Source organism: Urocampus carinirostris, chromosome 13, assembly GCF_059441175.1.
Source record: "Urocampus carinirostris isolate Australia breed hairy pipefish chromosome 13, RoL_Ucar_1.0, whole genome shotgun sequence".
Taxonomy (NCBI): Eukaryota; Metazoa; Chordata; class Actinopteri; order Syngnathiformes; family Syngnathidae; genus Urocampus; species Urocampus carinirostris.
The window spans coordinates 17,105,130-17,128,442 of NC_142361.1; the positions used below are offsets into that span (position 1 = coordinate 17,105,130).

The following is a 23,313-nucleotide window of genomic DNA, read 5'->3' on the forward strand; positions in this document are numbered from 1 at the left end:
CTTTAAATAGGGTTCTTAACCAGTGTACCAGGGCTCCTTCTCTGGTGTGACACAGGACTTTTCAAATCATGAAACACAGGAGTTGGCAACTCAACATTTTTGAAAGAACTGTAACGAACCCAAAACATATAGGGAGTTGAAAAAAAAACGTATTTTCTAATTAAAACAAATGACACGCTACCAACATTATTATTGTGATAGTTTTAAATTTTAACGGGAAGTCGGTCGGGATGGCACGGCAGGTGAGTGATTAGCGCGTCTGTGGCACATTCTGAGATCATGGGTTCAAATCTAGCTCCCAGCCTCCCTGTGCGGAGTTAGCATGTTCTCCCCGTGCTTGCGTGGGTTTCCGCCGGGCGCTCCGGTTTCCTCCCACGTTCCAAAAACATGCATGTCATGTTAATTGGCTGGTCCAAATTGTCCCTAGGTATGACTGAGCAAGTGTCTCTGTGTGCTCTGCAACTGTCTGCCAACCAATTCAGGGTGCCCCCTGCCCACGGCCCAAAGATAGCTGGGACGGGCTCCAGCACCCCCGCAACCCTAGTGAAGATAAGCGGTCCAGATAATGTATGGGAAGACAGTTTTGATCGCAAGACAATAATTTCAATCTGTTCTAATTACATGCTCTACATGAAAGTATCAATATTTAGATTGATCTATTTACCCATAGTTAACGCTGATTCATTACACCATGTGATGAGAACTTAGTCGTAAGCGGTCTTATAAACGTTGACATCTGTTATCACCATAATGCAGTTTGTAAAAATGTTGACCGAAGCAAAATCCCTTGTAAAAACGATCACAACGTTGGCGTATGATTTATTGATTTAGATTGATCCTCGCCGGCCACCGTCGTCATCTTTTGTTTTGTTGACATTTTTGTCTCCTTGTCAGCTGATTTGTACTTAAGTTAGCAACAAAGCTTATTCGGGACAACGCAATGTCGCTCACATTTCATCTATATGTAAAAATGTTGTCCTATTTGAGAGTAGAAGTATCTCAACATGACAGTAGCGTGCATGGGCGAGTTATTGCGTTTCGCCGATAATAGCAGCGAAATAACTCACCAACTAGCTTTAGCCTGTTAGCAGCTGTCACGATTTTGAACACATACGAGCATGGAGGGCGTCCTTTACAAATGGACAAACTACATGACAGGTGAGTTCCATTCCCGTTCGCTGTTAAGTCTCACCGGCTCAGTTCTGCGGGGTTTTGGCCCTTCTTAATTACAATACAAGAATCTATGTCACGTTTATGATACACCGGTGTACGCAGTCAGAGGATAACTTATTCCAACCGTCACACCTACTTGTTGATACATACATGTAAAATGCACAAATGGCAAAAATGAATCCTATTTTAGTGGAAAATACCCTAATGAACTATACAGACTGTGTGACCTCATGAAGCCAGTACCATACATATATGTTTACTGGTTTAAAGTAACTTTTTATTTTGTGTACAAGCAAGAAGATGTGCAAGTCAAAAAAGGAATTTGTCACATAATTTGATTTAGAATTTATGAAGTAAAACTTTTAGCGATTCATGCTATATTTTTCTCAAGGCAAAGTTATAGAAAACCTCCATCCATTTTCTACGCCGCTTCTCCTCAGCAGGGTTGCGAGGGGTGACTGAGCCCATCCCATCTATGGGCAGTGGGCAGGGGACACCCTAAACTGGTTGCCAGCCAGGGCACACAGAGACAGACGACTCACTCGCTCATTCACACCTAGGAACAATTTGGAGTCGCCAATTGACTTTCTAGCATGTCTTCAGGATGTGTGCGTGGGGAGAACATGCAAACTCTGCAATGAATCTGGCATACGTCGTCACAGTCTTGTATTCTGGGAGCATGGCAGCAAACATACAAAGATTCATCAACAGAGCCCCAAAAAAATCAGCTCCTCTCTACCCAGTCTGTTGGACCAGCTTGCAATACTGCAGCAGAGCCAACAACATAATAAAGGACTCCTCTCACCCCGACCACCAGCTCTTTGACTTGCTGCCCTCTGGTAGGCGCTACAGGTCCCTTAAACAAGGACTAACAGGCTCAGAGACAGTTTCTTTCCCAGGGCATCGCCACCCTAAACAAATGGAAGACTGAAAAAGATAATATATATTTTATTGCCTATGTATATAAATATGGGTTTGCATGTCTATTGCTCAACTCTTATTTTTGAGCTATTCAGATACATTTACAACTTACGACAGTCCCCAAGCTTTACCTGGTAAATATTTTAGCCTATTTGTCCTGATATTTTTTTCTTTTTAGTCTTTTTTACCATGTCTAATCTTGTCATAAACAATGTTGTTATCGATAGATATAATCAACAAATAAACAATTGTAATTTCAGTATCGTGCATTAACGTCACATTTTGAATTGTTGTGTATATGTTAGGTCATATTTTCTCTGCTATGATCCCTAGTTCTTTTTGAGTAAAGAAAACTGTGCAGCAAGTATTTTACTTTGTAGTCTGTGGATACTGAGTAGTACTTTATAGGAAATCTTTTCACAAGGAAGCACACATTGGTATTGTTTATTTACATCTACTTTGTACGTTAATCATTAAAGAAATTGTTGTTTTATGATGAAAGAGGATGAATTGTTCTTTGTCTGCGTGTTCATTTCATCCGGGTTGTAAAACATGGCATGTGAGTAAAAAACAATGCTGTCATGGTTTTACAAGTGCACTTTCAAAATGGCTGGCAATCATTTATATGCAAAAGGGGCAGACCACGGCAGGCTATGACAAAAACTGAACACAAGTCAGTGGAAAATTCCCCAAATCCCAGCTTCACACCATCCTCTGTCCAGACCTAATCCTGTAGGTGGTTTCATAAGACTCCCTATCAACAGCAAATCATAACACCACTTACAACATAGTAGAGACTATGTAATGTAACGACTACATGAATGGATACATTGAGACAAAGCAAATGAGTAAATACCAACATTCCATTAATATGGATATTCATAAGGTGCGTTGACTACCACTAAATAATTAACTGGATTAAATTATTGATGAAATTATTACAAGAATGAAAAGGATATAAATGGAAAACTCATGGAGTGATACATTTTAATTTTACAACAGTGGAGGTCTTATTTTTAGTTAACCATTTTTTATGTCAGGTTGGCAGCCGCGCTGGTTCGTGCTGGACAATGGCGTGATATCATACTACGACAGTGAAGACGATGTTGGCAAAGGAAGTAAAGGCTCCATCAAGATGTCCGTGTGTGAAATAAAAGGTTAGTCGGTGCCCGTCCTAAAAGTGTGACGCACTTAAAGACGGAGGAGGGCTCACTTTCCAGTTCACCCAACGGACACCACCCGCCTGGAGCTCATCATTCCCCGTGAGCAACATTTTTACGTGAGGGCAGTGAATGCAGCTGAGAGGCAACGCTGGCTGGTGGCGCTCGGCTCGTCCAAAGCTGGAACCTTGGACGCGCACAAGCACAGAGGTATCCCGCTTCTACTACATCAGAATTGAGAGCTCACGTTACAGATTATATTATTTTCTTCCTATTTCAATCAACATTTACTCTTACTCTTTTGTCATCTTCCCGGTTGTTTTTTTTCCCTGGTACCAAGCATTATGTGATAGTTTTATTTAGATTACTTTCCATCCAATATCCAAATATTATAATTTTATCGTCAATATCGTGCTGCGTTACCGCGAGGGTCTCACTGCAAGACAAAGAAAATGTCGCTGTTAATCTAATGTCTAGTCTTTTATAAGAATGCACTATTAAGGCAAGCATGCACTTAGGTGGCACTCCTTTAGCGAACTGTCCCTGTTGTGGACGTTTTGACAAATGGATGTAAAACTCACATACAAATAATAATGAAGCGTTTCTTAAAATCCTAACTATTTTGGAGGAACCCAATGTTACATTTGCCTGCCCGTTTAAGAGCATTGAGTTCACTACAGCAGACAGCAGGTTGAACGGTTTCCAAAATAAAACAAAAAGGGACAAATCTAATTAGTTTTCAACTGAAAAATTTAGGCCAAGTATGTCATCCTGGGAAAGGATGGGTGCTGTAAGGCAGGACTTGCCCAAGACACACCACACGAAGTTGTGACCCTACAACCCTGGTTGAGGTATCCATTAGGGCTGCACGATTAACCGAAATCTAATCGACATTGCGATGTGACGTAGTGTTATTGTGTCATCGTATGACACTGGTTTTATTTTTATTGACAGAAACCCTAACAAAGCTCCCCAGAAGAGAGCGCTGTTTACTTAAGTTTAACCTCTTAACAACACTGTAAAATTCACAGAAAATCTCAATCCAAGATGTACCCAAAGTAAATTGAAAGCTGTTGTTGAACGTTTGGAGAATTTGGACGGTTTCTTGAGAGGGTTTCTCTTTTGAAAGGAAACCCTCTCAAGTTTTGTCCACAACTGAAATAATCAATGCAAGTTGTACCAACATCTAGTAATCTAAGTTGGAACAAACAGAAATAGTAGGTTTTTAACTCTCGCCTGATATTGTTTTTCTCCTATCACATGCAAGTAGAGTGTACCTTAGGCATCTTACCTGGAAAACAGCTGGAACAATACTATGAAGCCTTACCTGGTCCCAGTTCAAAGTTGATCACCAAAACTAAACATTGGTATTTCAAACGTGAGTGGTGACATCATACAGATACACATTTGCTTCTCAACAGTGTGATGGCCCTGTCACTTATCTTAACCCTTGAATGCATAAGTGGGATAAAAAAATGACCCCATGGGTTGTTATTCTTTATAAAAACAGTCATATTTTCACATTCCAGGTATTCCTCATTAAACGTGCTTTTGACATGATTCTTTTAGTATTTTTATTTTTTTCCCACACTAATTACCGACTCCACTCATAGAAGAAGTATATACTGGTCAGTCGTTCATCCAAAGGTTAAATACTTTGAAAAATAACACAGAAAATGCAACTGTCTTTTGAAATCAAAAATCGTTTTGAAATTGCAATACTGGTCTGTAAAAACGCAATTAGTTTTTTTTCTCAGAATTGTGGGGGCCTTGTATCCATGAACCGTTAACTGGGATGTCAAAGTAAATCCCAAATGGTCCGTCGTGCTGCATTTTGTAGAGGTTTACTTTTCTACACGTGCCTGATTCACTAGCAAGCTCTGCAAAAACCTGTATCGGAAACCTCTACAACGTCCCGGACCACCGGCCCTCGAGGACCCAATTTTTACAAATGTGGTCTCGGCCAGTAGTCAGCAAGCACCGGGCCGCGTACCATTATTGGGTCGTTTGGCCGCTCATAAATGAATAAAAGTTGACTTATTTGAAGGAATAAAAAGTCTTTTTTTTTTTTTTTTTTTTTTTTTTTGCTTATGCTGTTTAAAGCGCATTATTTTTTTACCCACAAAGTTTGGGTGCGCGGTAACATACCCAAATGAACTATACAAAATAAGTGACCTCATTTTGCCAGTGCCATACATATATGTTTACTGGTTTAAAGTAAAGTTTGATTTTGTGTACAAACAAGAAGATAGGGCAAGTCAAAAAATGAAGTTGTCACGTATATTAATTAAGAATTTATGAAGTAAAACCTGTGACCATTCATGGGTAATATTTGAGCAATGATTGATCTGTCGAAAAACATCGCTTTCAACGATTTTTGAAAAATGTTCAGTATTATGAATAATCTACCCCGCTCATTGCTCTGCGTCGTAGGGCCAGACTGCCTACGGACCAAAATGTCCGAGCTTCGTCTCTACTGTGACCTCCTGGTCCAGCAGGTCCAAACAATCCAATCGCAGAGCTGCAGAGACCCTGAGGACACGCCCACATCGGAGGTTGCGAATCCAGCTGAAATCCTTATTTGTACCTGTCGGGTCCTGCGGTCGTGTACTGATGGCTGATCTTCTCTCCTCAGGCGTCTCTCCTAAGTGCCACCTGTACCACTTTTATCAGGACGCTGGAGGAGTGCATGAAGCTGGTGCAGCACAGCCTGGCACCACACTTGCAGCCCACTGAAAGGGTTAGCTGTTTTCTAACTGAACTTGAATCATACAAACACAGCGTTTCATGTGAATTTAATGATAATGTCATCTCTGTTTCCTTGTGAAATGTTTGGTGTGCAGATGAGAAGATCTGTCAGTCATCCAGGCACATCCACTTTGGACAGGTCAGTCCAAATGCGTTTATGTACCACTGGGAAAATATTGTTTCAGCTATATCCCTCTAACCAGTGGTGATCTTTGATATTGAACACTGCCTGACAAAAATCTTTGTGCCATTGGCAGATATTTTTTCTCATGATCTTTCTTAATTTACAATGTTGTACTTGCTTTTCTACTCCTTTCATATTATTTGATCTTATTTTGCTATATTTTAATGTATTCCTCCAATATAGGGGTACACAACCCAAAATGTTGAGACATATTGAATTAAAAAAAAACATCTTTTGTCTGGAACCGCAAAAAAACTAATAGCCTTTTAAAAGCCTTATAATGAATGCAAGGCATGCTGTATGGTAACTAGATTAGCTATGTTAGCCTACTATCAAAACGACTAAGTTGGATGCAGCACATCCTCTTAATAATGATGGAACAAGTGACTACTCTCTTGTAGGTTACCGCCTCAAGTTTAACTATTACAATACATTTGATTGATAATATTTTTTTTTGCTTTGATAAATTTCAAGATTGCCATAAAGAAATCCATCACATCACATGACTCTTTACAGGCAATTTAGTATTTTGGCGCTACATGACCTTGATATGTTGTTTAATGATGATGCTTGCCATTTTCACGACCTTTTCCTTCACTGTCTTAGTGGAGAGAGGCATGTCTTCAATTGTCCGCATTAATTGACTTTTCTTCTAAAAGTCGACAAAAATGTGTTCTGATGTCTTAATGAATGACTCCTTCACGTAGTCACCATCTACCATTCTACTCTTTCTGTCAAGCATTCAGTCAATCCATTCACATTGGCAATTAATGCAAATAATTTGGTCATAGAAATGTTGAATCTTCTGTTCTTTTCAGTTATAATTATCTGTATACCTTTGTGGTGCATGGGGCTTGCTGGTGATGTTTCCCCTTTAAAAGGCAGGAACTGGGGCCACACAGCCACACAGAACAGTGGAAAGAGAGAGCAAAGTGTAGGAGTTCAACTTCGTGAACCAGATCCTCTTTGAAATGTAATATATATACCACACATTTTTACAGCACTGAAAAACACTAAAAGTGTTTTTGTCATGTTTATCCTCGGACAGAAACCATATTAAAATTAAGAGATAGTTTTCTCCCCAATCTTTTTCAATTTGTAAACATTTCTGGAAAAGCGCCAGGGAGCCGCTCGGCAGCGCTTAAGAACCGCATGCGGCTCCTGAACCGTGTGTTTCCGACCCCAGATCTAGTAGAATAAAATCAATGGGACTCGTGTGTTGTTTGTGCTTTTTTTAGGTGTGGGGCAACGAGAGATAGCTGCAGCGGAGGGCCAAGATTGAAGCCACGGCGGGACCGGGCCAGCTCGGACAGCTCTGTTTATGACACTGAGCCAATGCATAAAGGTGGCAAGAACTTTGTTGGATTCAAATAGTTTTTTTCCCCAATAGTGTTTTCTCCTATCATATTTTGCAGTTTTTTGTTTTCCACCATTTTTGGATTTGGTTTTTCTGCAGTCTTTTGAATTAGATTTGAAAAAAAAAAAAAAAACAGTTCTACAGTACTATTTTCACGAATAGAGAATGTGAAATTGATGCTGAATGTGGATTTTTTTTTTAAATATGTGTTCGAAAGCTGTCACATGAAGGGACACAGGAAACATTTTAAAAGGACAGTTTATTTGATCACTAAATGTTGATGTATTTTGTAGTGTAACAAAAAACGAGTGCTTTAAATCACAAGGAAGAATACAAACTACAGAGACCAAGAAAGTAACCAAACCTCACAATTTTTCTTCTAACTTTTTACCTAGCTTTTCACAAAGTTTTGTGTTTCAGGGAGAACCTGTACCCCCTCCCTTAGGTTAGGCTCATGTGATGTAAAATACATACACAATTCTTGACCTACAAGTATTTAAAAAAGGTACACGTCAATTAGGTTAAACATGTATTCTTGCTCATTATTTAAATCGGTAGCGCTTTGTTTTAATAAAGGAAGTTTTTTTTTACCACTTGGAAGTGCTAAACACACTGTTCCTTTAAAACGTATTTTTATTCTCTGGTGTCTTACTGATAAGTTTAAAGTTATAGTAAGGACAGACGACATCAATTAATTTTAAATTCACAAGGAGAACAGGAAAGGACGGTCCAAAAAAATGAATGCCGTATAAAATGCCGAATAAAGGTCCTCCTCAGAGCTCTTTTCATTAAATCTGCATGGTCACAAGAGCAGATAAAAGGTGTGGTAATAAAAAAAGAACAATATTATTGGCTGGTGGCGGCACGACGGCTGAGTGTTTAGCGCGTCTGCGGCACAGTTCTGAGGTCATGGGATTGAATCATGCTGTGCGGAGTTTGCATGTTCTCCCCGTGCTTGCCTGAGTTTACTCTGGGCACTCCGGTTTCCTCCCACATTCCAAAAACATGCATATCAGATTAATTGGCCAGTCCAAATTGTCTCTAGATGTGAATGAGTGAATGAGTTGTGTGTCTCTATGTGCCCTGCGACTGGCTGGCAACCAGTTCAGGGTGTCCCCTGCCCACTGCCCCAAGATAGATGGGATGAGCTCCAGCATCCTCGTGACCCTACTGAGGATAAGCGGTGCAGATAAGGGATGGATTATTGGCTGATAAATGATATATGAATGAATGAATGAATGAAACTTTATTTCGTACATGAGAGAAAAAAATTCAAACAAAACAAGTCAAAAAACAAAAACAATGGGAACGTAACATGTCCGAAAAGGAATAGGGAGAAGCATATGCCCTTTTGACCATACCCCACTTCCTTAATAATTGTGTCTTATAGCTATATATCCCGTGTATTTACATTTAACAAACACCTCAAGATTATACATGTTTACAAAAGTTCTGTGGATGCACAGTAACTACTTCATCATCATCATCATCACCACCACAACCAATACCACTTTCACTGTCATCAGCACTATCATTGCTGTCTCCATCCATTCTCAGCATATTATATATAGAGTACAGTGTATATTATAATAACAATCATTCTCATTGGTAATCATGGTGACAACTGACTGCTACAGTGAAGAATATAAGTATAAGACCAAAGAGCTTTCTAAATACACCAGGGACAAAACTATACATATCCACAAGGCTTGAAAGGGCTACGGAGCAATTGTCAAAGTGGTGGTAGCATCATGCTTTGGAGTATTTTTCTGCACATGGGACAGGACGAGTGCACTGCATTAAAAATAGGATGAAAGGGGGCAGTGTATTGTGAGATTTTGGGGAACAACCTCCTTCCCTCAGTCAGAACATTAAAGATGGGTCGTGGTTGGGTCTTCCAACACGACAACGACCCGAAGCACACAGCCAGGAATACCAAGGAGTGGCTCCGTAAGATAGATGGATAGATACTTTATTCATCCTCGGAGGGAAATTCACACTTCCAGCAGTATCCTTGTGTTGAAAATACAATAATGATAAAATAAAAGAAATACAATACATATATACCCAATATAACGTGTTGACATCGCTCCCACTCCCCCGGGTGGACTTAAAGAGCCTCGTGGCATGAGGAAGACATTATCTCCTCTGTCTGTCCGTGGAACAAGACTGTGACAGCAGTCTGTCGCTGAAGCTGCTCTTCCGTTTGGAGATGATGCTGTGTAGTGGATGTGATGAATTGTCCATGATTGACCGCAGCGTTTTCAGTGCCCGTCTCTTGGCTACAGTTGTCAGGCTGTCCAGCTCTGTGCCCACAACAGAGCCCGCTTTCCTTACCAGTTTTTTAAGACGAGAGGCATCCTTCTTCTTAGCGCTGCTCTCTGAATAGACGTAAGAAGCGTATCAAGGTTCTAGCATGGCCCAGCCAGTCTCCAGACCTGAATTCAATCGAAAATCTTTGGAGGCAGCTCAAACTCCGGGTTTCTCAGCGACAGCCCAGAAACCTGACGGCTCTAGAGAAGTTCTGTGTGGAGGAGTGGGCCAAGAGCCCTCCTTGCAGTGTATGTGTAAACCTGGTGAAAATTTACAGGGAACGTTTGACCTCTGTAATAGGAAAGAAAGGCTACTGTACCAAATATTAACATTTATTTTCTCAGTTGTTCAAATACTTATTTGCAGCTGTATCACAATGTCAAATATTAAAGACAGAATTGAAATCACTTTAGTATCGACGGTGTGAAGATAATGCTGAGGATTGTTGACTTGTTTTAAATCTGTGTTCAAAAATTTTTCCCATAAATGGTTATTTTCACCACAAACCTAAAAATCTTGAGCGACTTTTAAGTCATTTTTCCTTCCAGGTTTGATGCCATGCCTCAGCGGCGACCCACCGTGCATCCCCGAGGAACGAGGTGCGGTGGCCAGTCCCAAGACCACACCCACCGACACGGACACAGATCTCTCCATTTGAAGGCCATGTGAAGGTCAAAAGATCTCACTTAGATGTGGACACTGAATGTTTTTCTTGATCAGCAAATTAGCACTTTGGACCCATTTCTACTTACTGATTATGAACTGAATTCCGGCTGAGGTGAGTGAGAACTAATATGTCCGTAAGTCCGCTGTCATCAGCCATTCCCTAATCCCAGTGATATTTTTTTCCCTTGAGATGAAGTTCTAATGAAACCATTACAAGAGTGTTGCAATGATTGGTGGTACGTGTGGTTACAGCTGAAGTTTGGTTAGTCCATTCATTCAGTTCTGCTGGTTAAACAGGAAAAGTCTGTTAAAACAGATGCACTAACACACCTGAAAAATAACTGGATTTGGACAAAAAAGCTATTTTCTTTTTCCCTAAACATCATGAAGAGGACCACTATGTAATAAAGAATAAATACTATTGTATTACAGATTATTTTGTATTGATTTGTCAAATTGGTCAATTGTAGTATTCAGTCAAAAAACAGAAAAAAGTATATAACTAAACGTCCATTTAAAAAGTAAAGGGGAACGTACATAAATAAAAAAATAAATTGAAGGGGAAGTTGAGGGCCCCTTATGGGACGCAATGCTACCTGTGTCATTGTTTACAGACTGGGCGTATGTGTGCCTACAAGGTTTGGTTCAACAGATTTCTGTTGTTTTTGTCATTTGACGAGGAAGCGCCGGTCTGGATGCGTCTGTGCCGGATGCGCCCTGAGCCGGCCCATTGAACAGGACACAAACGTGCACGATCATTCACGAGGTCTGTTACAGATGCTTACGCATGCCCTGAAAAGTGCTTGGTTTTTCTCAGGGGTAGTATTTTATTTCTATACAGACCGACCTGACGCTTTGATTAAGGAAGCTTATAAATGCATTCTATTGACGGGCATTGAGGTTCGTGTCTGTTGAGACACTGATATATTTTCACATCAAGGAATCATTTTATTCCTCTTTTGATTGGCTGAGTGAGAAAGCATCTAAACTACAGAATTGAAAAAACATTTTCTTAACTTACAGATGAAGTCTGAGCGCTGCTCTTTTTGAATAGAAAAACATCAAGAGATAGGTAATCCTCAATAATGAAAATAGGTAAATTCAATGGGACGAAAAATACTGGCTGCTTTGATTTGCAGTTAGCTTGCTAATACTATCACCAGTTCTATTGTTAGAGGCTGAGGTGTGCGCCGAATCAGAATCCTTACTCTCACTATCGTCTCACTATCCTCATGAGGCAAGAGATTTGGGTGCCTCAGTCCACATCTGCAAAGATAATGTGAAATTTCAGCAATATTGAACAAGACAATCGAAAAATTGTGACGTTAAATGATGAAGATTGTTTACTTTAAATATAACTATTTAATATTGTTGATTTGTTATATTGCCATGAAGGCAGGTGAGGCACACCCCACCTACCTCCCTAGACTGCACGTGACTGATTCATTCTTTGGAAACAATTCCATGGAAGTGTGAAACACCCTCTCGTTGGTTGGAAGCAAACACTTTTTCTGTATTAACTATGGTGTCAGGACCAGAACGGAAACAAGACCCACTTGCGTGATGTTTACCACAAGTTTTATTGAAAGAGAGAGGAAGGGCTGCGCCCACGATCCGGTGTTCGCTGGGCGCGGGAAGCAAGTTGCTCTCGTTCTCGGATTGTGATGCGAACACGGAAGCGGATCTTCCGTAGCGAGCGATCGCGGTGTCAGGGGCGGAAGACTGTTCGGTAGCCGGGACTGGGAGAGCAAGACGTTGTCAGGAACAAAAAGGGGTCGTAAGCCGGGACGGGAGAGTAGACTTGGTCAGGATCCAAACAGGTCATAGCCGGAGACAAAATGGGACAGGCGAGAGTCAGGGGAAAAAAAACCTAGCCTAGTATACATGGAGATTTGCAGACGGACTGACAACAGGGGACTGACAGGACTGGGTTCAAATAGTAACAGGGAGTCAATCAGAACCCGCGGCGGGCGGCGCCAAATGAGCAGGCACAGCTGAGTCACATCAGTAATCATGACACATGTAGTTTGTTAACGTGACACATTATAATGAGCTTTATGCTTATGTGAAAGCTGGTTTGTTTAACCCATCTATCAAATGTAAACAAGTACGCCATGCTGCAAGTTTGGAATCTTGCACCACTGTGGGAGGGTTGGCAAGGCCCATGTCACCGGACTGACACAGATTGAGAACTAAATTGCCCAGACAGACCCAATAATGACGTTTACATGAAATGATTTTGATTTATTTTGCAAAGTGGCCCTCACTTTTTAACAGAAAAAATATTGCAGTACTCGAAGATGGCCAGGAAAGCCCAAGAATGCCCACTCAGATTAGTAGAAATCAAAAAGTGGGAATATATTACACTAGAAATGTGCGTGACCTGCTCAAATGGTTAGTGCTGCAGGTGTACACCTTCCTCCCTTCCATCCAAGAAAAGTTGACAAGGATGACGACAACGCCCATGAGCAAATTTGTTTGTTCAAAAAGCGCGCTTGAGAGCAGGGCCAAGATCAGAGATGGATGTGGCAGAGGGCGGACGACAGACCCTTGACGGTCAGTCTGGATTGCTCTTATTTATCTCATTTCTTTTTCTGGATTTCTTCATAGACACTTGCAGAAAGTTATAGATTTGTGTGTGTGCAGGCGGTGTTGAAGAGCAACCGGCAGCAAGTCCGAAGCTTCCCAAGGTAACCTCTCATTTGTTGCTAAGTTCAAAGGCAATCGTTTTTCTCGGTTAATTAGGTTTTTCTTTTGTCCAAAACATTGATGACTTAAGATTGTGCTTATAAAAGAAAAAAAAAAGAATTAAACATATTTCAAAACTGTGTAAACTTTTTAGGAGCCAAGGCACACTTTTTCATTTAAAAAATAAATCTTGATGCACACCATCAGTTTATAATGTTGAAAATGTATTAGCCCTGGTTTCATGTTTTTTGTGGTTGTCTGTCTCAGGTTATGTTGACTAAATTTGCAGTATAAAGATGTTCTTATTACCTTTGGTCACCATGATTCAAAAGGTAATACAGGTTATTCATATCGGTTTAAAATGTTGGTGTAATTTTGATTATTTGCCAGCGGAACAAACATTTTTTTTTACTACGAATCTAACTTTTTTCTTGTTTTTTGGGGTTAGGGAGTAAAATAACTTATTGTTATTAAAATCAACAAAATTATGAGCAAGTATTTTACTTTATTTAATTTTTTTTTAAAACTTATTTTCTCTTAAGCTGATAATTATTATTATTATATGATAATGATATTAAAAATAATAATTATATGCTGTAATTGCAGCCTGGAAGGGGGATTAACTCGTGTCCAGTCCCTTCTCAAGGTTTTCTAAGTTCCTCATGCTGAGGTTTTTGAGTTTTTCCTTGCCCTCATGTAGGTTTTAGATCAGGGGGATGGTGTCATAATAGTCTCTAGTCTCTTCAGCCCTTTGACACTTCTTGTGATTAAGGTCTATACCAATAAACATGACTCGACTTAAATTGTGCTTTCCCCGCACATTTTTGTTAATATCGAAACATTTTGATCAGTTACACTGTTGACCAGAGAAGGTTTTCTACTTCATCATATCAAACTTTTGGGATGTAATAAATGTGTTAAAACATGAATAAAGTATAAAACGTATTTTTAATATTTATCTATTATTTTTTTAAATAAACTACTACGTACAGGAAGGGTGACCATTGCCCCTAACAACACCAGTGATAGTTCACCAGTGATGAGTCACTTTGATTTTCTAGGAATTCTTTATTTTAAACTGCGTAAAACTCATTGACAAGATCAGTGTCTTTAAATCTATTTGTTAAACTTTTTGACATGAAGTGTTTGAGGAGTATGTGAGGAATGACTAGATTGGATCGATTGAGAATAGAAATTGTGAGAGACAGAACTGGAGTAGTCGTGGAACTGAGCAAGCGTGTGGATGAGAGAGTACTCGGTTGGTTTGGACACATGGAGAGGATGGATGAGGAGCGGATGTTGAAGAGGATCTACAGAGCAGAAGTAAAGGGAAGGAGACCAAGAGGAAGGCCACAATTGACGTGGATGGATGGTGTTATGAATGCACTGCAGGAAAGAGGTCTAAATCTAGTGGAAGCTCGAGCTCTTGTTGGTAATAGGAATGAGTGGAGAGGTGTTGTAAAAGGATAGTGGGATGTTTGGACGCGTTCTAAGGAATGGGCAGGGCACCTGTATGATGCGGCAGTGGTAAACCAGTGAAAGCTGTCGGGCCCTGCTGTTGAACAAAAGAGTGTGTTGTGTCACCCTGACCCGAGTGTCCTGGCCGCTTTCTTGTGTCCTGTTTCATCTGGAGGGACAAAAGCATGACAAACTTTGGTGCCGAGGTGCCTAACTAGTTTGGGTGTTTAGGCATTTGGGTTGGCCATGGTCCAAAAATGTTTGTGTGTGTTTTTGATATTTTTTTTCCTTTGTTATTTTCTTTGTTATTTTATGTGTTTGTCTGGCTGTCGGTCACCCCTCTTGAGGGATATGACCAAGGTAGATAGATAGATTTGTTCAAATGTCCTTTTAAAATGATTTTCTTGCTTATGCATGTGAATCACTCAGTGACCTTATATAAGGCAAATGCTTCTCTCGTCTGGTCTTTTTTATTTGTACAGAAGTTAATCACAAGAAGTCTCGAAGGGCTGTCCGGACACTGTATTTTATTGTTTGACTACCGTAAATTCCCGACTGTAGAGCGCACCTGATTATAAGCCGCACCCACCACATTTCAAGAGGAAATACGATTTAGTACTTACACAAGCCGCACCTGTATATAAGCCGCATGCGCCCACATTAAAAAAATGTAACACAAAATTAACCCAGACCCGAATTTAAGTCTCGCGATTGTAACTGAATATCCTTCGTTAAAGTACCCAGTCCAAAAATTCCAGCCGGCTAAATGAACGTAAAATGATACCGGTACTTATGGTTTGATGCAGACCGGCAGAGTCCGGTTCCCGTTGAAAGTAATCCAAAGAAAAAAGTGTACATTTCCAAAGGTAAGGGTGGGAAAAATATATATCTACTATTGTCCGCCGTGTCCACGAACACTCACCTTTACCGGTCCCCACTTCCCGTCAGCCCGCGTTTGTTACGCCCCTTCTTTTTAATTTGCCCGTCCAAAACATATCAGAATACGTGTCCAAAATAAATACAAATAAATACATTACAAAAATATACAGTTGAAAATACATATTATACATGGTTACACATACTTACAAAAAAAGACGGTACACCGAGAGAGTTTTCAAAGCTTTAATAATAATAATATAACTTTCATCCCAAACGGTGCCTGAGACAGGTAGCAACACGCTAGCAACACGCTCGCAACACAGTAAACGGGTCTGTAAAAAAAAACATACCGTACTTGTAAAAATCACAGTAAACCGTCCTCATCTTCCTCCTTAAAACTGAAGCCATCAAAGTTGTCTTCCTCTGTGTCGGAAAGAAACAGTGTCATATAGACGTCGTCCCACGCTCCTGCAGCCTCACTCGCGCTGTCACTGTCCCTGGTGTGCCCTCCTCTCCGTCACGGTTTTTCGGAACCCGTTGGTGATGGTGGATTTTTTTATGCTGCCCTACGCTGTCAGGATCCACTGGCAGACTTGCGAAAAAGCTGCCTTTCGCATGCGGCCAGTTTTAGTGAAAGATTTCTCGCCGCTAGTCAAGCCGAGAAGTTGCAGTCTTCCTCGGCGCATATATTCCAACGGTCTAAATCTTACCTTTGGCGGCTGGCGGCCGTTTGAAAAATTACATAAATTGGCCGCATCACTGAATAAGCCGCAGGGTTGAAAGTTTGGGGAAAAAGTAGCGGATTATAGTCCGGAATTTACGGTATGCCTATTTAACCTTACTTCCAATAATTATAACCAATAATACAGTACAAAATTGTAATAACATGAAATTTTGATATTTTTGAAATGCATATCAAAGTGGTAGCCCCTCGAGCTAATCAGTAACAAAAACAGCTTTTAGAACCATCAATATCTTTTGAAAATAAGTAAAATTGAACTCGAAATGAACCTTTTCACATTTTCCTAATGTATTTAAATCAAGAATTGCTTAGTTAATGAATGGATGCATGAATTGTGAATTCAAACCGGTTATGATAATACATGTTTGTTTCATTCCTATCATTTAAATATTTTTAACGAGCACATATCGTAGATTTTCTAAGAATCTTATTTTTATTACAGTCAAACAAATGCAAAATGATAAGAGTGGCTCGCACGTAAGGAGGCACACAACTTTCAATCAAAAATCAATTATTTTGCATACACATTTCAGTTCATGTCTATGCAAAAACTGCACTCGAGCAGCAAAGTTTGCATAAGCGGAGTGTTAAAAAGAGGTTAACCGCATCGCAAAGTGTGCCTGCGTTTGTTTGTTTGTTTGTTCCAGGGCGGGTACATTCCAGATTGGACTGTTGTGCCTCGCTGCGCCGGCTGCTATAAGGAGCGCAAGCACGCCATTGAGTATGCAGGATCCTCTGACGACTGCAACCCATCTTCATCTTCTAGCGAAGATGAGAGTGAACCTGACTTGGGCCCGCCTGCAGGGGGCACCTTCGAGCAAACTGAACAGCGGAGCTTGACAACAGACCCCAACACGGCCCTGGAAGGTAACTTGATGATTTTGGGAATGTAAGCAGTCGGCCATATTGGATAGGTCCAATAGATGCGGTTTTATCTTGTCACGGTTCTACAATATTATTTTAGGACGTTCAAATGAAAGAGGAATGTGTATGGAGTTGTTTTTGTGACTTTAGGGGAAGCAGGGTACAGTTGTAACACATTTTGCTTTCTCCCTCCCCATTTTACAATCTTTTGTGCTATTCCTCTCAAAATTTTATACATGGTCAGGGATCAGAATTTTCCGCGGATCTGCGGATTTCCGCTGTTTTTGAACCCCAAAGGTCATTCCCGTAAATCGTCTAAATTCGATGAGAAAATATTTTGGGGGGGTGAGGTATGATACGTGACTGTTTCATCACCCCAAGTTAGCAGTTAGAGATCGCGAGAAAAATCGGCAAAAAGAAGCGCGGCGCATTAGATCTATAACACACAACGTGGTTTAGCTAACAAATAGATCGACTCCTACCATTGGTCGATAGGTTCGCTGATAACCAATAAGCGGAGCTTTTGTTCAGAGCATTTACTTTCTCAAACATAGCGCTCCTTCCGGTCTTTTTAAACGGTGAAATGAGTGTTTGAAAAAGTAAATATGAAAATACTAAGAAAAGAAGACGAGGCTTTTGTCTCCGAGATTGATAAAGGAATCAAGAATAAATTTAAGTGGTCATGGCTGGAGAAGACTGTCACAGTAAACGTTAAAATCGGCGCAAAGATCGAGGAAGTTACAGAAACTTTGAGCCAGTTCATCGCAAAGTGTGATGTTCCAGGGAAAGCAAAGTGTCTATACTGTGTCGATCTGATCAATTATGGTACGCGAGGTTGTGTGGCACTGATCGATCATGCTAAAATGAACAAGCACAAAGCAAAAATAGCTTGCCGGCGATCAAATTATGCACTCGGATCCGCATTTAAAATCGGCAGTGAAACTAACAGTAACACCACCGGTTCAACATTATTGGCCGTTCCAAATCCTTCCACTTCAAATACTAGCAGCAGTCAACCACTGGTTCCCCTGTGTGACAGAAAATCCCAATCTGAGGTATTTATAAATCTATTTATGAAATGATTTTATCTTTTGTGTTTATACAATATTTAGAACAGGATAAACAAAATTTAAATTATTTTGTATCATCATGATCATGTTCAATATTACAAATGCTTTTAATGTCAATATATTATTATTTTTTAAATTTATATATATATATATATATATATATATATATATATATATAAAATACATGGTTTCTGTTTTGTTGGATTTAATTCATTCTAGTGCAATTTTCACATAGCAAATAAGATAAATGCTGTTGGCTTCAGGGGGGCTTCACCCCCCTGAGCCCCCCACCGGACGCTAGCTATTTCAGCTGAAAATGAAAATCTCCATTCTGATCCCTGCATGGTACCCTTATTTGCCTTTTACAAGTAAACACCAATGGTAGAGTGCTAATTAGCTCAAAAAGTCTGTGGCAGTCTCTTAAACACAGAGCTAAAGTGTTGCAACTGTTCCAGGCACAGTTGTAACACTGTTAGTTGAGAGCCATTACAGTGTGATTTATTATGACAAATACGCTTCAGATACAGTGAAACCTCGGTTCTCGACCATAATCCGTTCCAGAACCCTGTTCGAAAACCGATTTGTTCAATCACGGAAATCATTTTTCCCATTAAAAATAATGTAAATCGTTTTAATCCGTTCCAACACCCTGAATGTTTACCATGAACGTTTAACGTAAACATAAAACTAACCCAGGCTAATCGTACGTTCGCGTTATCGTAATCTTCCGTACGAAAGATTTCCCTAACATGAACGTGTAAAAATAAAAAAATCAGGTCGTTTACAAGTCATTTAGCACCCGGGTCTCCACAACAAGTGGTGAGCGGTTCATTGGAAAGGGGGCTCCGTTCCAACACCCTCAATGTTGGGCTCCGTTCCAACACCCTGAATGTTTAACGCAAACTTAAAGCTAACCCAGGCTAATCGTACGTTCGCATTATCGTAATCTTATGAATCGAATTTCTTACCTTTGTGGTGGTCAGCAGAAGGCGCTCGCACACCTCCTTCATATTTGGCTATTATTTCTTTCTTAAATGCAATAGTTGTACGCACTACTTTTCTTTTTTCACCTGTAGCAACTTTGCTACTTGCACTGACTTTCTTCTGAGGCATAATAAGGGGCTAAAACACCTGTACGCCGCTCAGCATCGCACCCTAGCGTAGTCACTCACACATTACCGGCGTTCGAACTCCGATTTTTTTACCAAACAGCGAAGCAAGAATTTCTCCAAATTTTTGGTCGGACTCCGATTTGTTCGAACTGAGAGGCGTTCGAAAACCGGGGTTCCACTGTAGTCCAATCTTTGAAGAACTTGTTATTTAATATAAATAAACAACAAGAAGAGCATGGAATAGAAATCAGTCCTTGTGTCAAATCTATCCTTGTATGGACAGGGTTGCTAATCAAAGTCTAAAAAGCAGTTGTGGCAAATGTAGAAGCCAATGCTTTGAGGTGCAGCCTTCATGGGCAAATTGCTTGCTATCAAATTACTGTACCCAATTTTCTTTCATTCCTATATTTTCTTTGCCCTTGCATTTGTCCATACAGACTATCAAAAGTTGTCATTTTGGGATGTTTTCCAGCTTCCAACTGTCCCCTTACCTATCAGCCATCATTAAGCTAACATTTTCTCCATATGGTTGCTAGCTAGCATGAAAAAAAACCTCATAGGATTTAAGCCAACAATGTGGACAGAGGAGCCATGTGCCTGGATTTTTTTCTTTAGAATCCTATATCAGTGGCATCAATAAAACTTGTCAGGTAAAAAACGATGTCCGGATGAAAAAGAAACTTTACAATCAAACTTCTTTATTAAAGAAGAGCAAGCACATTGAAACGAGGCAAATTTACATTCTTGAATTGAAATGAGATACTTCCCCATACTGAAGTGTGAGCCTCCTTTTTATACGGTCTCGTGGATTCTGATTGGAGGATAGAAAAAAACCACTTGTACGTAAAATGATTCTGATTGGACGGTTTCTTTGGTTACATGGTGTAATATACACTGCTGGCACTCTAACCTAACAATAAACATGGAAAGAATCTAGTACACTCTTCCAAGCTAACATAACAATATACTTGAAGGCTGTACCTTTTACTAACAAATTCCTTTGAACGATTCATTTGACACACTACAGCTGTTCATTGTATTGTTTGAGAATACGTAGTGGCCTTCGAGTTGGGTTAGCAAAGGAGTTCCGTGCACAGATAGGAGTCTACCAGTGAGTGTCAGAGTCGTAGCTTTTAATTAGAGACAAATTATTTTGGCTTGGGAACCTTATTGTCCTGACCTTGAAGGTGCTTGCTCCTGAGAACAACTTGACAACTTAACTGGTTTTGATCACAATATAGCAATATGTAAACTTATAAAGATATATAAACGTATAAAGTATATATTGGGTGTAAAATATATACTTTATATGGTGATAGGAATGAGTCGAGAGGTGTTGTAAAAGGATAAAAATGACTTGACTTGACTTGATAGTGGGATGTTTGGGTGTGTTCTAAGGGTTGGGCAGGGCACCTTTATGATGCGTCAGGGGTAAACCAGTGAAAGCTGTCCTGTTGAACAAAAGAGTGTGTTGTGTCACCCTGACCCGAGTGACATGGCCGCTTTCTTGTGTCCCGTTTCATCTGGAGGGACGAAAGCATTGCCAACTTAGGTGCCGAGGTGCCTAACTTGTTTGGGTGTTTGGGCATTTGGGTTGGCCAAACAACCCAAATGCCCAATGCTTTTTTTCCCCCTTTTATTTTCTTTGTTATTGTATGTGTTTGTCTTGCTGTCGGTCACCCCTCTTGAGGGATATGACCACAGTAGGTAGATAGATAGATAGATAGATAGATAGATAGATAGATAGATAGATAGATAGATAGATAAAATATAGTAGAAAAGGCCCACTTAGACAATAATTTCCCTTACAAAACTTTCTTCCCATTCGTCAAACTTTGACCAACTGTCCCCGTGTTACAACTGTACCCGATCTCCCCTACCGTTTATTTCTAAGTACTCTTACCTGGTGAGTGGAGGCCAGGGCTAGAACTTCATTTGGAATCTTCCGAGAAAGTGGGCACGTGCCATAAACCGTATATGAAAATATGGTGCCATTCACCAGCCGAAATGAGCTCCAAAGAATGCCCCGAGTGTTCGTGAAAGCCAGGCGGAAAAGTGTGCGCCCTTGTCCAGTGAGTTGAGGGAAGAGATAGGATCAGAATGAACGCAATACAACCTTGGAGGAGGGCCCAGGCACGCTAAAATGCCTTGCCGATGATAGTCCGCCATTCATTCTTTTTTTGTACACCTGTAAACCTTGTTGGTCGTAACTCAGCCCGCAAGGGTTAACAACAGCAAAATTAAAGCCTTGATCGCCATATTTCCAATGCCAATCATAATAATGAGGTAAACTTGCTCCCATCCAACATGGCCACCACTACTCAGGTTGCCCAGATGTTGTTCACGTGATTAGGAACTATCTGTACTGACTGCAATTAATACTCACTTATGTAAATACACTCACATACCTAACAACACAACTACTGCTTTCCCAAATTTGAAAGTAAACAAAAAATCTTGGCTTCTTTTTTTTGAAGTGAAACTAAGTCTTTGTGCATGAGATAACTGCTCCAAATATCACCTTAGATTTTTGTTTTGGTAAAAGTTTGCCACTTTTGGTTTTAAACAAGCACATGCTGTGATTTTTAATATTCTTGAAACGGATTGAGTTTTGCACGTAAAAATAGGGGGCACATTAACGTCTACCGAATTTTGATGTCACAAGGTTGGCATGTGTGAAAATCAGTAACCGATCAGGTGGATATCAACAACATTTATGGTATTTCACCGCCTATTCTAATAATAATAATAATAGGTGCCGTAATTTCAGACTTCAAGGAACACCTAAAGATTTAGAATTTGAGGGAAATTTTAAGTTTGTCTTATAATCCAGTCTGTTTTAAGACCGGAAATACAGTAAATACAATTGAAAATGCATGAATAAAACTAAATACTTTTATGTATGGTAACCATGTATGAAGGAATGCATTCATTTTAGTTGTGAAACCAGATTTCCACACTTTATACACCTAAAGGCTTGAAAACTAAAACCATTTTTGTTAGTATTATTTTATTATTATTATTACTTTGTTGAACTGGTTTCTTATTTGGCCTCCTTCAGGTGGTGCATTTGCCTCGACTCAAGTGCAAGTCCAGCCTTCACCTGCAGGGGGCGATGCGGAACCTTAAGTTGGTGTTAACCTGGCATCGCTGCAAACCTTTGGCCTCATCTTGTGCACTCTTCATAATTTGTATAATTTGCAAACGAGTCGGTTAACCGAAAAAAATGTTTTTCAGTGCCTTCAAAAACGATGATTTTTCTGTAGTTTACTATGCCAGTTTAGAGCAAATTACGGAATACACTTTTTCTATTAAAACTTAATAAAAAAATTGTAAAAAATCACGAAATATGCATAGTTGTATGGACAATGTTGATTGTTCTTTAGTTATTTATGGTGTATTAATGCCATCTGCTGGACACTCGCAGTAACAACAGGTTTGATTGGTAATTGTCTGCCATCTTACCCCTGAAAATCAAAAACCTTGTGTGTGTTTTGCTCAATGTCTCTCTAAATTCTACTATAAAAAAACTATCTGAACATTCTTTTTAGCCATTCTTATTTAATGTTTATAATGTGACCTCTAATGTTTTGGAACTCTGTATTTGTTTAAGTTAAGGCAATTGAAATTGTGTCACGACCAATGTTTTCTCTAAGCTGTGCGCGTGCCCAGACCTCCGTGCACAGAAAATATATCCAATGCATAAAGGTCCGGGCTCGAAATTGCTCATTTAGTTGCTAAAATTACAGTGAATGCAGAACATAAGCGATGTAAGTGGCTGCTTAGGGCCCTGCAACCACTAGGAGGCCCCCCAAGAGTCGTTAACTGTTTGGGGGGGCAACATTGTCACTTTGTGTGTCCACTCAAAAATACTTCTAGTTAAATACAACAAAAATACTACACAATAACTACAAAACTAAATATCAAATATAGTGCTTAAAAACAGGGACCTCATAAATAAATAAGCTTTCATTCTAA

The 23,313-nt window shown here is 39.9% G+C and overlaps 2 protein-coding genes across 2 annotated transcripts; both read left to right on the forward strand.

Moving 5' to 3' along the window:
* Positions 1 to 841: 841 nt before the first annotated feature.
* Positions 842 to 12,944, forward strand: plekha3 (pleckstrin homology domain containing, family A (phosphoinositide binding specific) member 3). Its single transcript, XM_088350725.1, has 8 exons — positions 842 to 1,158; positions 3,135 to 3,251; positions 3,315 to 3,464; positions 5,688 to 5,809; positions 5,890 to 5,994; positions 6,098 to 6,141; positions 7,425 to 7,531; positions 10,405 to 12,944. Exons 1-8 carry the CDS (start codon positions 1,119 to 1,121, stop codon positions 10,512 to 10,514), a joined length of 795 nt encoding a protein of 264 aa, XP_088206851.1. The 5' UTR covers positions 842 to 1,118; the 3' UTR covers positions 10,515 to 12,944.
* Positions 11,171 to 22,878, forward strand: LOC148353901 (uncharacterized). The gene is made up of 5 exons (XM_088350728.1): positions 11,171 to 11,288; positions 12,922 to 13,078; positions 13,169 to 13,212; positions 16,937 to 17,156; positions 22,397 to 22,878. The coding sequence occupies exons 2-5, from the start codon at positions 13,042 to 13,044 to the stop codon at positions 22,462 to 22,464; spliced, it is 369 nt and encodes a 122-aa protein (XP_088206854.1). The 5' UTR covers positions 11,171 to 11,288; positions 12,922 to 13,041; the 3' UTR covers positions 22,465 to 22,878.
* The last annotated feature ends 435 nt before the right edge of the window (positions 22,879 to 23,313 follow it).

Bases quoted from the DNA above. Each gene is read 5' to 3' on its own strand.
- plekha3 (XM_088350725.1), top strand. From the start codon at position 1,119: ATGGAGGGCGTCCTTTACAAATGGACAAACTACATGACAG. The intron at 3,252-3,314 runs GTTAGTCGGTGC...CTCACTTTCCAG, and splicing joins GTCCGTGTGTGAAATAAAAG to TTCACCCAACGGACACCACC. The intron at 7,532-10,404 runs GTGGCAAGAACT...TTTTCCTTCCAG, and splicing joins CACTGAGCCAATGCATAAAG to GTTTGATGCCATGCCTCAGC.
- LOC148353901 (XM_088350728.1), top strand. From the start codon at position 13,042: ATGGATGTGGCAGAGGGCGGACGACAGACCCTTGACG. The intron at 13,079-13,168 runs GTCAGTCTGGAT...GTGTGTGTGCAG, and splicing joins CGGACGACAGACCCTTGACG to GCGGTGTTGAAGAGCAACCG. The intron at 17,157-22,396 runs GTAACTTGATGA...GGCCTCCTTCAG, and splicing joins CCCCAACACGGCCCTGGAAG to GTGGTGCATTTGCCTCGACT.